At 56.7% G+C, this 12,006-nt stretch overlaps 1 protein-coding gene across 8 annotated transcripts in view; it reads right to left on the bottom strand.

The window, feature by feature from the left end:
* JADE2 (jade family PHD finger 2) overlaps nt 1–11,549 on the bottom strand; it is a 47,793-nt gene extending 36,244 nt beyond the window's left edge. For 3 of the 8 annotated variants that reach the window (XM_061189606.1, XM_061189614.1, XM_061189613.1), the window contains exons 1-3: nt 9,787–9,882; nt 5,846–6,030; nt 824–881 (exon numbers count right to left, since the gene is read on the bottom strand). In XM_061189606.1, coding sequence (XP_061045589.1) covers nt 824–881 — 58 coding nt within the window. In that variant the 5' untranslated portion in view covers nt 5,846–6,030; nt 9,787–9,882. Of the gene's footprint in view, nt 1–823; nt 882–5,845; nt 6,031–9,501; nt 9,624–9,786; nt 9,883–11,357 lie in introns of those variants that run through there. The other 5 variants (XM_061189609.1, XM_061189608.1, XM_061189610.1 and 2 more) reach the window with 5 other exon arrangements.
* Nucleotides 11,550–12,006: the final 457 nt, after the last annotated feature.

Here is a 12,006-nt window from a genome sequence, read left to right as displayed (position 1 = left end):
TCCTGGCAGAGTGTCTCTCCTACACAGGGCAGAATGGAACTCTTTACTCCGACTGGCTCATGCAGGCCCAGGTTCCTAGGGCATCTGAGAAGAGCTGCCTTCTAGTACCAGAAAGAAGCCCTCACCTGACACAAACCTCCCTTTTCGCCTCTGTATTTCAGAAGAGGCTCCCTAAGCCCCATTTTCTCTGTAACAGTGCCCCCCCCCATCCAGGGCTGGCACACCCAGCCCCTGCACAAGTCTACCCTGAGGTTCTGTTGCCAAGATCCCATGAAAGTCAGACTCCTTCATTAGTTTTTTCAGCAAACATTTACTGATCACCTATTATGTGCCCGATCTAGCTGGATACAGCAGTCAGCAAGACATGACTCCTCTTATCAAGGAGCTTACCTTAATAAGGAAATGATACTTGGTTAGGAAATGATACTTATCAGGTCACTATAATGAAGAGTGACAGGTTTTTTATCTGTTGTGTGGACACTTCTACAGGGCCCTGACTCAACGGCAGGGCCAGAGGGAGAGGGATGTGTTCCTAGCAGCCAAGAACAGCACAGGCAAAGGCCCAGGGGGCAGTTGATCTGTTCCAACCAGAGCAAAACACATGGGGCTGAGAGCTAGAGGGTAAAGGGGAGTAGAGTAAAGACGACAGCAAGGCCCTGGAGGCCATAGTGGTGTGGGGACTTTCTCAGGAGCAGAGGCACCTGGCCTGATTTGTGCTTTCATCAACATTGAGACCATGGGGCAGTGTCCCCCCATCTGGACCTGTGGGCCTGGTAACTATGCAAACACTTTCCCTGTAGGAGCCCCAGATGGAAGGCCTTACTGTCGGTGGTGTCAGAGTTGTCGCTGCTGATGGAGTACTTTCGCCTCTTCTCTTCCATCTGCAATGAAAGGCAGGCCCCATTATACTCACAGGCGGCTTGGGAAATCCTCAGTCTTTCAGAAAATTGCCCAATAACGTACCTCCCCACACTCACCCCACTGCAGAGAAAGAGTGAGAACAAGGTCGTGCCCTAGCCTTCTCCTCACCAGCCTCACCCTCTCCCCGCCCACCTACAAGGGCCCTGGGGCTGGGAGAGGGGGCGCCATCTCCCACCTCCTGAGCCCAGAGCCTCAGACAACGGAGAGTCTGGTCAAAGATGAGGGAGGGCAAGGGGGGTCAGCAGCCCCAGAATGAACAGAGACTAGGACCTGCCCAGTGCCAGCTTCCACTCAAGGAAACTCAGGCCCACCGAAGAATCCACTCTCACCTACAAGTTACAAGTGGTACCCTGCTGGGTGCTGAGGAGGGAGGGCACAGGAAACAAGACTGACTCTTCCAGGAGGACCAGGTTATCGGAGTTGAGGGACAAGCCAGTCCAGACAGCACTGAGGGCACATACTGAGAGCAGCAGCCAGAGGGGTGTGGAAATGGGGTTGGGGCAGGGAGGCTGCAAGCTGGGTCCCTGAGCCACACCAGGCCCAGGGTGAATGGGCTGGGCTGGGCTGGGCTGCCCTCCCTCCCCTCAATGGCCTTCTCCAGATAAAAGTAAAAACCAACTTTCTCTCCACTACAGTATTTAACTTCGAGGTAGGAAGGGCAGCTCTCCCATACTGAGCTCTTTCCCCTCCCCATGCTATCTCAGCTCCTAACAACCTGGGGAGTTGTGAGCTATTAGCTTCTTTTACTGACGAGGCTCAGTGCCTTGTCCTGCTAGTGACTGGCTGAGCTGGGGTTTGAATCCACGTGGTCTGATCCCTGAGCCCACACTGAGCTGCCTTTGTGCCCGTCAGCTCCTGCCTCTTGGACGTGCTTTCCCACCCACTATTTCCTCTAATCCTGCAGAGTCCTGGGTGGCAGAGCCTGCTCTTGTCCCCTCTTGGAGGGGAGCACACTGAGTGGCTTGTTAACCTGCCCCGGGTCTCGCAGCTAGGCAGTGGCCGAGTCCTAACGTGAGAAGAGACCTGGGGCTCAGGGCCCAGAGTGCTTCCCACCGTGCTCCTGTCAGTCTAGACCCTGGGCCGCCTCACTGTCCACAGCAAAGGACAAGGAGCCAGTGTCAGTAGGGAAAAAGCCCCACTGCCCGTCCCAGCTGCAGGCCAGCCAGGCTCCCCACCCCCACTCGGAATCCCATTTGCCACCTGCTGTCATCCCAAGTCTGCTCATGCCCAAGCCTGGGGGTCACCTTATTTGACTGTGGCCCTGCAGAGACCAGGGAGCATTGGCTCTCTAAGGTGGGGCGTGACTACCCAGAACTCTGAGCTACTCAGAAGTACCCTCCTGCTTCATACTTGATCTTAGCCAGGAGCTTCTCTCCACCCCTGTGTCCCCAGTAGCAGGATCAGGATGACAGGAAGGTTCACTGGGGCTGCTTGCTGCCCAGCTCCAAAGGTGCAGGCAAAGTGCTCTCTAGAGGGTGTGGGGGTATGGAGGGATGCCTAGTGGTAGCATGGACGCCAAGGAGGCAGGAACAAGAGCTAAAACTGCTAAGCACCCATTGCTTGGGAAGGGGGTGCGTCCTGGTACACAGGGACCTCACTGAGGCCTCAGAACAGCCCTTTGGTGCTGGTGGGCCTGATGGCTGCTTCCCTTTTGCAGCTGAGGAAAATGAAGCTCAGAGGTTAAGTGACTTGCCCAAGATCACAGTGCTCGTAAGAGGTCTGACTCAGGAGACCATGTTCTTGACCTTTAGGTTACCCTGCCTCTGTGCAGCAGAGTGCAAGCAGCCCAGTGGCTCAGGTCATACACTGAATGGGGCAATAATGCTCCACCACCCACAGCTGCCCATCCTTGCTGTCCTCCGGGGTCTGAGTGTGATGAGGTGACTTTAACAGAACTCTGACTCTAGCCTACATCTTGCCAACCCAGCCCTGTCACAGGTGGAACAGGAGTAGGGGGAGAGGTGCTCTAAGCGCATCCACCTGTTTTCTCCTGCAATCCTCTACATGAATTGCATTTCTCTTCATTTCCAGCAAAGGGGGACTTGCAAGCCAGGCTCTCTCATAGCATAAAAGCAGGAGCACTGGATTCAGGGAGGCCAACTTCAAATCCTACCTGCACCCCTCACTAGACCAGGGACCTTGGAAAAGACACACCTCCCAAAGGACACAAACTGGATCTGGAATTTTACATAAATCTCCTGAACTTAAAATGTTGGCAACTGATTCAGATTTTTAAAACACTTTGAGAGGGCCAAACTAAACACATCTGTGGGCCAGAACCAGCTGGTGAGTAAATGAGAGCAGTATAAAGCCCTTAGCACAGTGGCTGGCACTCCATATGAGTGCTGGTTCTTAATTCCACAGCGGACTCGGGCCAGGTGGACAGTCCTCCTAACCAGCGCCCACCTGAAGTCCTCCTCAGCGAGGCAGTGAGCCTGTACGGTAAGCAAGGTCCCCTACAACAGGACCTCTTGACTGCCAATGACCTTCTCACTGCCTAGGACCAGTGTGCCCTGTCAGCGTGCAGACCTGCACCCCACCCTCAGCCAGCCGCCCGTCCAACCTGCCCTCTGTGAAACACCCCAGAGTCCTCCTTAGCAGGGTGTTATTAAGGGAGCAGATTCTGCGGTGGCTTAACTGGAATAATAACTAGGGTTCAGAGGGAAACCACTGCTTTGCTTCTTTCCTTTGAACCAAGTCTGTTCCAAAGGCCTCCCTGCCGCAGGTGAGCCTCTACTGTCAGTGGCTAATGAAGCCCCAAATGAGGCCTGGGCTCCCCTGCGGCATAGCCCTTTGCCCCATGAAGGCCCTCTCCAACCCAGCAAAGGGGACAGGGACGACTCTTTTACCAAAGCTGAAATCCAGGGCTATACATGCAGGCGGGGGATGGGAGTGCCAAGACATGGTCTTGGCCTCTGGTTTTCCTTTTCCACTGCCTCCCCCAACCTCTCCCAAAGCAAGGTCTGCTCTGGGAAAATACCTCAGGGTCACAAGGCACTTGGTTTTAGGGACAGAAAGTGCTCCTGAAACCTTACCTACAAAGAAGACTTTGGGAAAGAAAGTGTCCCCTTTTCCTGCCATTGCCACCAGCCCACTTGCACTCCCACACCATCCCCAGCACGGAGACACACACGGCTCTCCTTCGGGTCCCCTCTTTGAGTCCCCTCAATGAGCAGCAGCCCACAGCCTCCTCCGCCCCACCGCCAACCCTTGCAAGTCCAGTGGGCGCTCCCTCCAGGACACAGTGAGAATCCACCCACCTTTCCCCTATCTCTACTGCTACCATACTGGTCCAAGCCAGTCTCATCTCTTACAGGACTCCTCATTCATCTTCCAGCTTCCGCTATGGCTCCCTCATAATCCAAGATCCACACAGCAGCCAGAATAATCTTCAAAAAGCATAAATCAGATCATGTCATGCCCTATTTAAAATCTTTCAAAGGCTTCCTGCTGCTCAAAGGGCAAAACTCAAGCTTCAGACCATAAGACCCTACGTGATCTTACCCCTGCCTACCACATACTGACCACCGCCCCCATCCCCACCACTTCCCAGCCAAACTGGCCTCCTTTCATTTCCCGAAACAAACCAAACAGTCCATGAGTCAAGACCTGTGCACAGGTGTGCTCTCTGCCTGGAATGATCTACGCAGCCTAGGCACGTCTGACTTTTCATCCTTCAAGTTTCGGCTTAAATGTCACAGAGGTCTATGCCAGCTGCCTTATCTACAGAAAGCCCACCACCCAATCAGTCCGCTTCTTCAGAGCACACATCACAATTTGTGTTTGTTGAGCTACTTGCTGAATGTCCTTCTCCTCGGGAATATACGTTCCACGAGAGTAAAAAGCGCAACTGTTTGGATCCCTGCTGGCGCCGCAGCACATAACAGGGGCTTGGTACACATGGAGTGCCGCGTGTGTTCTTGTCTCCTCCCTCTAGAAGTGTGGGACCACACAGCCCAGCTGGCCTGCTCGCGGCTTGCGGGAGCAAACACCCCAGCCCAAGATTTCGTCCCGTTTGCATAGCCCGCCTTCCCTGTCTTAACCTCACACATTTTCCAGGAGGCTTTATTTGGTTGGGCTCCTGGCTAATGATCAATGTCAACTCAGTAATAGGGCAGCAATTTGGTGGCAGATGTTTTCTTGGCAACATTAGCCATTGGTCTTAGTGGGGGCCTCGGGTCTGGACTTGAAACACCAATGCCCAATGCCAGCCCCCTTTTAAAGATCTCTCCACAAATAAACTCAAATAAACACCCTGGGCCTCCATTAACGCCCTTCCAGCTGACCCTGGAAACAGTGGGCCTTTCAGGCCTGCTACTGCAGCAGCTCCCTAGGCAGTTAAAACACCCCAACCTGGCCTCCGGCCTCTCCTCTCTGGGGGCCACCAGGCCTACCCAGCCTGCCACCACACACAGCAGGATTTCGTCTTCCTCCTTAAAAAAAGGGGGGGGATGGAGAGGCTTTCAAGCAGGCAATTTACCATTCCAGACACAATCTTTCAAAGAGAAACAAAAACTCTCCCTGTCTGAGGCAGGCCACTAAGGCGTGTATGTAATAAGATGCTAATACAATTTAATGATATTTCGGCTGGAAAACCTGTCCTCAGAGCCTGCTTGTGTCGGGAAGGCCAGACATTCAGAAAACAAGAGCTGCACACTCTTAAACCATTTTAAACGGGGGTCAGAGCCCCACTCTTTGCTATCTCTCATTAACTTTGATGCCTTCTCGGGGACAGCAACTGCCATGACAAAAATGATTCTGTATACACAGATCCTCAAACTTACTTCTCCAATCATGCGGGAGCCTAACCCTCCTCCAACACCCACCACTGCCCACCTGCAATTCCAAGTGTCCCAGGGGGCACCCAGCTCCCCTAGAACACACTGTCCACACCCACCCTCCAGGCCCAGTTCTGGGGACATACCAAAGGGATCCTGGGAGACAGAAAGGGGCTTTGTCTACTTTGTCCTTCAGCACCTTCGCACCCTACCCTCCACCTCAGAGAGGGCAAAGCTCAGTCCACTCGCTCCCATGGATGGCTGCCCATTGGCAACTGCAGGGTCCTTCTGATCCCTTCTTCAGAGAAGGGAGCTGGCTCTCTGGCCTACCCTAAAGGGGAGAGATCAAAGGTCAGCTGCATTTGGGTCCTACCCAGATCATTAATAATAATAGTAAGAATGGCTAATACTAATCAAGTGCTTACCACATGCCTGGCTTTGTGCTTAGTCTTCTTTATGCAATATATCGTTTAATCCACACACCCACCATGAGGTAGGTACTGTTATTAACCTCAATTGCAGATGAAGAAACTGAGGCACAGAGCAATTGCCACAGCTGGTAACTGCAAAGCTAGCATTCAAACCTAGACTGTCTGGCTCCAAATAGTGCATCTTGCCCCCCTCCCCCCCCCAGGGGGTACAGTGTACAGTGCACAGACCTACAACTCCCAGGTATGGCTGGGGTATTCCAGATTCCTATGGGCTTTCTGAGAATCTTCCCGGGTTCCTCATCTTTGAGACACATAGTGAGGGTCCTATGTGGAGGACAGGGCAAGCAAGGGGTACCCTCCTCCTCATAACTCTGACTTGGCCTCCCCTTGGAGAACCTAAAGGGAAAACTGTGAGCCCCACAAAGAGCCTGCTGGATGAGCTGTTAAGAATTTGGACTAGAAGCCTCTGACTTGGGTCTTGGGTATAAGACAAGTACCTCCCTGTTAACTGGAACACTGATTAACCAGAATACCTTGCCCCCAACCTCAAGGATGTGGAAATCAGTGTCAAAAGCCTAACCTCATGATTCTGGAAGGACTTGGGGGCTGGGGATCAGCAGTCCCACCTCACCTGTCAACGAAAGCTACGTGGAGATTTCTGACAGCCTCTTGGATCAGTGTTATTGGCTGTTTAGCCAGGCAATTTAGGAAAAGGAAAAGCCTGTTGGATGGGAAATGTTCTGGACACATTTGCTGCATCCCGAGCCCAAACAACTCTATCCTTAAACACTTCAACTCCAAAAGTGCTGGGGAGACCCTTGGCTAAACAATTTCAAAACCAACATTCACTGCAAGTCTTGCTGCCTGGGGCGAGGACTTCCCTCGGTGAGGCATTTGCTGTGGAACCAAATGCTTTTCCACTCTAAACAACAGCCAACAGCACTTGGGACAACTGAGAGGCCTCCAGATCAAACAAAGATCCCTTTTTTCCCCTACCATGCAAACTTTCTCAATAAATTATTCGCCCACTTCGGATCAAAGCCTGTTTTTGCAGCCTGTGACCTAAAAAGCAAATAGCATCTCTTAAACATAAAAGCCCTCCTCCCTGCCTGGGTCGGCTTTATTACTCATTCCTTCCTCTTACAGTTACTCTGTTGTTATTTTCCTTCTCTTCTTGTTAGATCACTTTGCGAGTCCCAACCCGCCTGAGGAAGATGGGATGGGAGGGATGGTGCCTTCACTTGGGGCCCTAAGGTGGGAGAAGTCAGGGTAGGGGAGAAGCCAGCACCCTGGGAACCCAGGAGACAGGGCCAGGCCTGGTTGGCAGCTCCCTGTCCAGCTCTTCTGCCAAATGTCCTACTGGGAATTTTACCAGTGAAGGGAGGGAGTTAATGCCACCCTGGGAGGAGGGGCCAGGCAGCCCAACCACCACCCAGGCCCAGGACTCAGTTTGCAAACATAAACGTTAAAGGGACATCCTCACAGTTTGTCTGGACTCAAAGCTCAGGGCTCCTCCCCCTTGCAACAAAGGCAAGGTGGCAGGTCAGTCGTGCCCACTCAGCTCCTCAGCTCGGAGTGCAAACACGACTCCTCCTGAGGACACCCTGAAAACTCAGACCCTATATGAAACTTTGTGTCTTGGAATCCCGCAGTAGATGGGGGCGGCGGGGGGTGGGGTAAAGGAGTGGGAGAGAATGTTAAGCGCGGGGCAAGGTTTGGGAGTCTGCAGAGACCAAAGGCGCCGCATGCTTCCTGCCCTTGGCACCGAGAAAAGGGAAACACAGCCCTTCCCGTTCCCAGTAGCCCAGGGCACGAGATCTGCGTTCAAGGTGTTAAGGAAAAATGTCCCGGCCGGCAGCAGAGGTTAAGGGGATTGGGAGGGGGTGGCGCGCGCCTCCAGCCTGCCCCTAAAGGCAGTCCGGGGGACAGCAGGCTGGAGGCACGCCGGCGTGATTCTGACCGCGGGAGCCGGGAGGAGGAGCCGGAGGTGGCTGCGGGGGGCTCCGGCCCAGTCGAAGGAAGGGCAAGAAGCAGTTCGGGCCCGGGATGGCGCCGGGAGGTGGCCTTGGCCCCCGGGGCTGGAGGAGGGGCTTAGGCATAGCGGGTGAGGGCATCCGAGCCCCTTGGGGGGTGGCAGCTGTGTGTGTGAGGATGGTGTGTGTGTAGGGAGGGTGGGTGTCCTGGGCCTCTAGAAGCTATAGCGAAGGCTTCCTTCTTGTCTCGCAGACATTCCCCTTTTCTGACATTAAAGCTACAAGTCATCAAGCTGACCCCCTCTCATCCCTTGGCCTGAAGAAGAGGGTGTCTCAGGGCCCAGGGATAAGCGGGAATGCACCGGAGGGAGCCACAAGTCTGCACCCAGGCGGGGAGGAGGCGGGCAGGAGCGGCTCCGCAGGCGCAGGCGAGTGGGTGGGAAGGAGGGAGGGAGGGAGGGAGAGAGGGAGAGAGGGAGGAAGGAGGTGAGGCCGGGAAGATGCCTCTGCCGGGGGCGGGGCGGGGCCGGGGATCCGGGAGAGGGACTGCAGCGGTGCTTGGTGGGGGCGGGGGCTGCAATGTCACTCATTTGGGAGTCAGGTGTGTAAGTCCCAGGCTCGGGCCGCCGTTTGCCTACATCTTCCCGGTACTACCCAGGACTCAGGGGTGGAGGCGGACGGCAGGGGACTGCAGAACCGTCCCCAGAGCGGGACGCGAACCGGCAGACTTGGGAGAAGGTAAACAAGGGCCACGCCCCCTGCCGTCGCCCCGCGGGCGCGCACCCGCCGCTCCGGCCGCCGCCGGTACATTTCCACTCCCAGCGCTTCTCCCCCGCTGGACTCCCGCGCAGCCCTGGAGGGGGGGCTGCCCCCGACCCCCAGCCCGCGCCCCCCGCGCTGGGACTGCGCACCCTCCATACTCACCTGGAAAGGGTATCCCCCGCCCCTCCAAAAAACTGTGGTTAATTTGTGCAGAGCCTCCGCGTCCGGGAGCTGAGCATGCTGCCCCCGCGTGCAGAGCCCGCGTGCACCCAGCCCGGAGAGGGGGCGACAGGGCGGAGGCGGTGGCCCCCGGAAGGTGTCTGGGACCGGACCGGCTGCACGTGAGCCCAGCGCAGAGTCATGTGCACCGGCTCAGCCCGGTTCGGCGCCCGGACGTGCTGCGTATCAACAAAATAAACTCGGGGAGACAAGAGGGCAGATAGCCCCGGGTCCTCCGAACCCACGTACCCGGCCGCGCGACCTCTTCTCCGCACAGGTCTCCCGCCGCAGCCCCTCCGCCCTGCCAGAGCCCGCGGGGCAAGTTGCAGCCCCGGCGCGACCCCGCCCGCCCGCGCCCCCTCCCCGGCCCGGGGGCGCTTTGCCGCAGTCATTAATAAAGAAGGTCGCCAAGCTCACCCTTCCAAAAGTTGTTGTTGCATGCGCCCCTCTCAGCCTCCCCGCAATGTACTCTTTAAAACACGACTGACCAACATGCGCAATCTCTCTCCCCTGTGCTGTGCATCGGCACCCCCCCCCCCCGCGCGCTGGCTTCCTAGAACAAGCAGCCAGCAGGAGAGAGAGGGAGCGAGCGAGCAAGAGAGAGAGAGCGCGAGGGAGCGAGGAGCGCTGGAGATCTGTTGCAAAAACACAAAATAACGCCGTGGAGATGCGCAGGGCCAGTCGCCGGGGGCTGGATCTTACCTTGCTCCGCGGTGCCCTTCCGAGGGCCGCTACCCCCGGCTACGCGCCGCGGCTGGGGCCGGCGTGGGAAGGATGCTCCTGAAACCCGGAGCTCCTGGGGCCGGCGCGGGCGGGCGGGGGGCGCGCATCCATCCGGGGTCGTGGCGAGGGAGGCGGCCGGGCCCGTGGGGTCCCCGGCACCGCACCCGGCCGGGGACTGTCAGCCCGCCAGACCTAAGCCCTTGCCGCTAGGAGTGGGTGCAAAGTAACTCCATGGACGCTTCTAACCCACCCCCCCCCAAATAGCCTCCAACTGCGATGGCCGCGGTCGGCACCATTCACCAACCCCCCTGTGTATGTTTCTGTTTCTTTTTAAACCAAGACTTCCTTGTGATCTCTTTAGAAAAAAAAAAAATGTGTTGGGGTGGGGGTGGGGTGGGGGCGGGCGGGAGGAGCGAGGGAGGGGGAGTAGCCACTTTTTTCTTATTCACTCGGATTTCCACTCCTGACACCCCCCCCCGCCCCTCCACCCCCCCGCCCAGTTGTTTGGCTTCAGCTGCGGGTTCAGGTAGCGTTGCAGGCCTCCGGGGGGAGGGTACGCTGCCGGACCGCCCTCTTGCCTGCACCTCGGGCCTGGACTCCCCACGGGCTCTGGGGCGCCCCCAGCCCGCCCTGTCCCCAGGGCCGGGCCCAAGCGGCGGCTGCGCCCGTGCAAGTCCCATCAGGTCTGCTCACACTTCACACACTCACACACATACCCCGCCCCTCCACTCTCTCACTCACACTTTCTGCTCACACCCCGCCCCCTTCGCGCCCCAGACCCGGGCGGCGCCCCCCGCAACCTTAAAAAAAAAAAAAAAAAAGCAAGCTTATACTTAAAAAAATCTTTTGGCGCCATATTAATGACGTACTTAAAATTTGCCATTTCTCCCTGCGTCAAAAAGACGTTTCTTTGCAAATAACAGCCTGAAGGCGACACTCGCGGAGGGAACGAGGTTTGCACTGAGCACCCCGCCTCCCGGGGTTCCAGCGCTGGAAGACCCTCGCTCTAGGCCCTGATCCTGAATCGCTGGTTTTAAAATGCGAAACGAATAAATCGCGTGGCGTTTCGCAGCGCCAGAAGTGAGCAGAAAGTGCTGGCAGGAGCGGAGGGGAGGGGCGCGCGCGAGTCTGGGGGAGGGGGCGCGGCTCTCCTCCCCCACCCACAGCAGATGGAAACTAACATGCCGGGCGGGGGAAACTTGAAATTGTGGGCGACCTCAAGAAGGAGGGGCGGTCCGTAGAGAGGGTCCCTCTTGGGTTCGTCGCCCCCTCCCCCCGCCCGAGTGCCTCCTGGCGCCCAGCTCTGCCCCGCATTTCCGGGGGGTAGGGAACGCAGTGATGGGTGGGTGGGTGGCTGCACGTCCAGGGCCCGGTAGGAGTTTGCCCCGGGGTAGCCACCTCCCCCTTGCTCGTCCTTCCCAGTCCCCCTAAAGGGTTAAAAACCAAGGGGCAACTTCCAAGGATTGGCACTTGGCGAGGAAGCGGGGCGCCCCTCTCCCCACCCTTCGCCTCCTCGCCCCTCCTCCTCCGGCTCCACTTCCCGACTTGACCTTGTGGTGCACAAACAGTGCGCTGGGATCCTCGCAGTTTCTGGAAGAAGAGCTTGCGCTCGCCAGGCAGGCGGGCTGTCGGGCGGCTCTCGGGCGGTGGCGGGGCCTTGGGTCCGTTCCCGGAGCCGCGGGCCACACCCACCCAACCCGCTGCGCCCGCCGCGCTCACCTTCTCTCGAGGAAGGAGCAGGGCTGGCCTTCTGGATGGGGAGAAGTGGGGGGCAAGCTGCAGCCTTCTCAGATGCTCCCAGCTAGGGAGGGGGTGGTCTGGTCTCAGGCGGGGTTTGGGATGGGGGGAGACCTGGGAGCCTGGCCCAATATCCTCAAAGCATCATTGCCAACTTTTTCTTCCCCCTCCTTTTTGGCTGCCCCTCAAAGATGGTCCAATAATTTCTTCACCTCACCTTTGGCTTTGAAGGCACGTGGGTGAGTTGTGAACTGGGACAGAAACCACCTTCCCTCTCCAAGACTGAAGTTTGTTTATTCTTTCTTTCCCCTCCACCCCTTCTGTGGAAAGATAAATATTCAATTTACATAAGATGACATTTATGTGACAATTAAGAAGATTCCCCGGTGGAATGTTGTGAACACATTTGCTTATAGGAGAAATAAATCTAATAATAAACAAACTCATAATAACAGCACAAAT

This window comes from Eubalaena glacialis, chromosome 4 (assembly GCF_028564815.1).
Source record: "Eubalaena glacialis isolate mEubGla1 chromosome 4, mEubGla1.1.hap2.+ XY, whole genome shotgun sequence".
In the NCBI taxonomy this organism is placed as follows: Eukaryota; Metazoa; Chordata; class Mammalia; order Artiodactyla; family Balaenidae; genus Eubalaena; species Eubalaena glacialis.
This window is presented reverse-complemented; position numbering and strand designations above follow the sequence as displayed.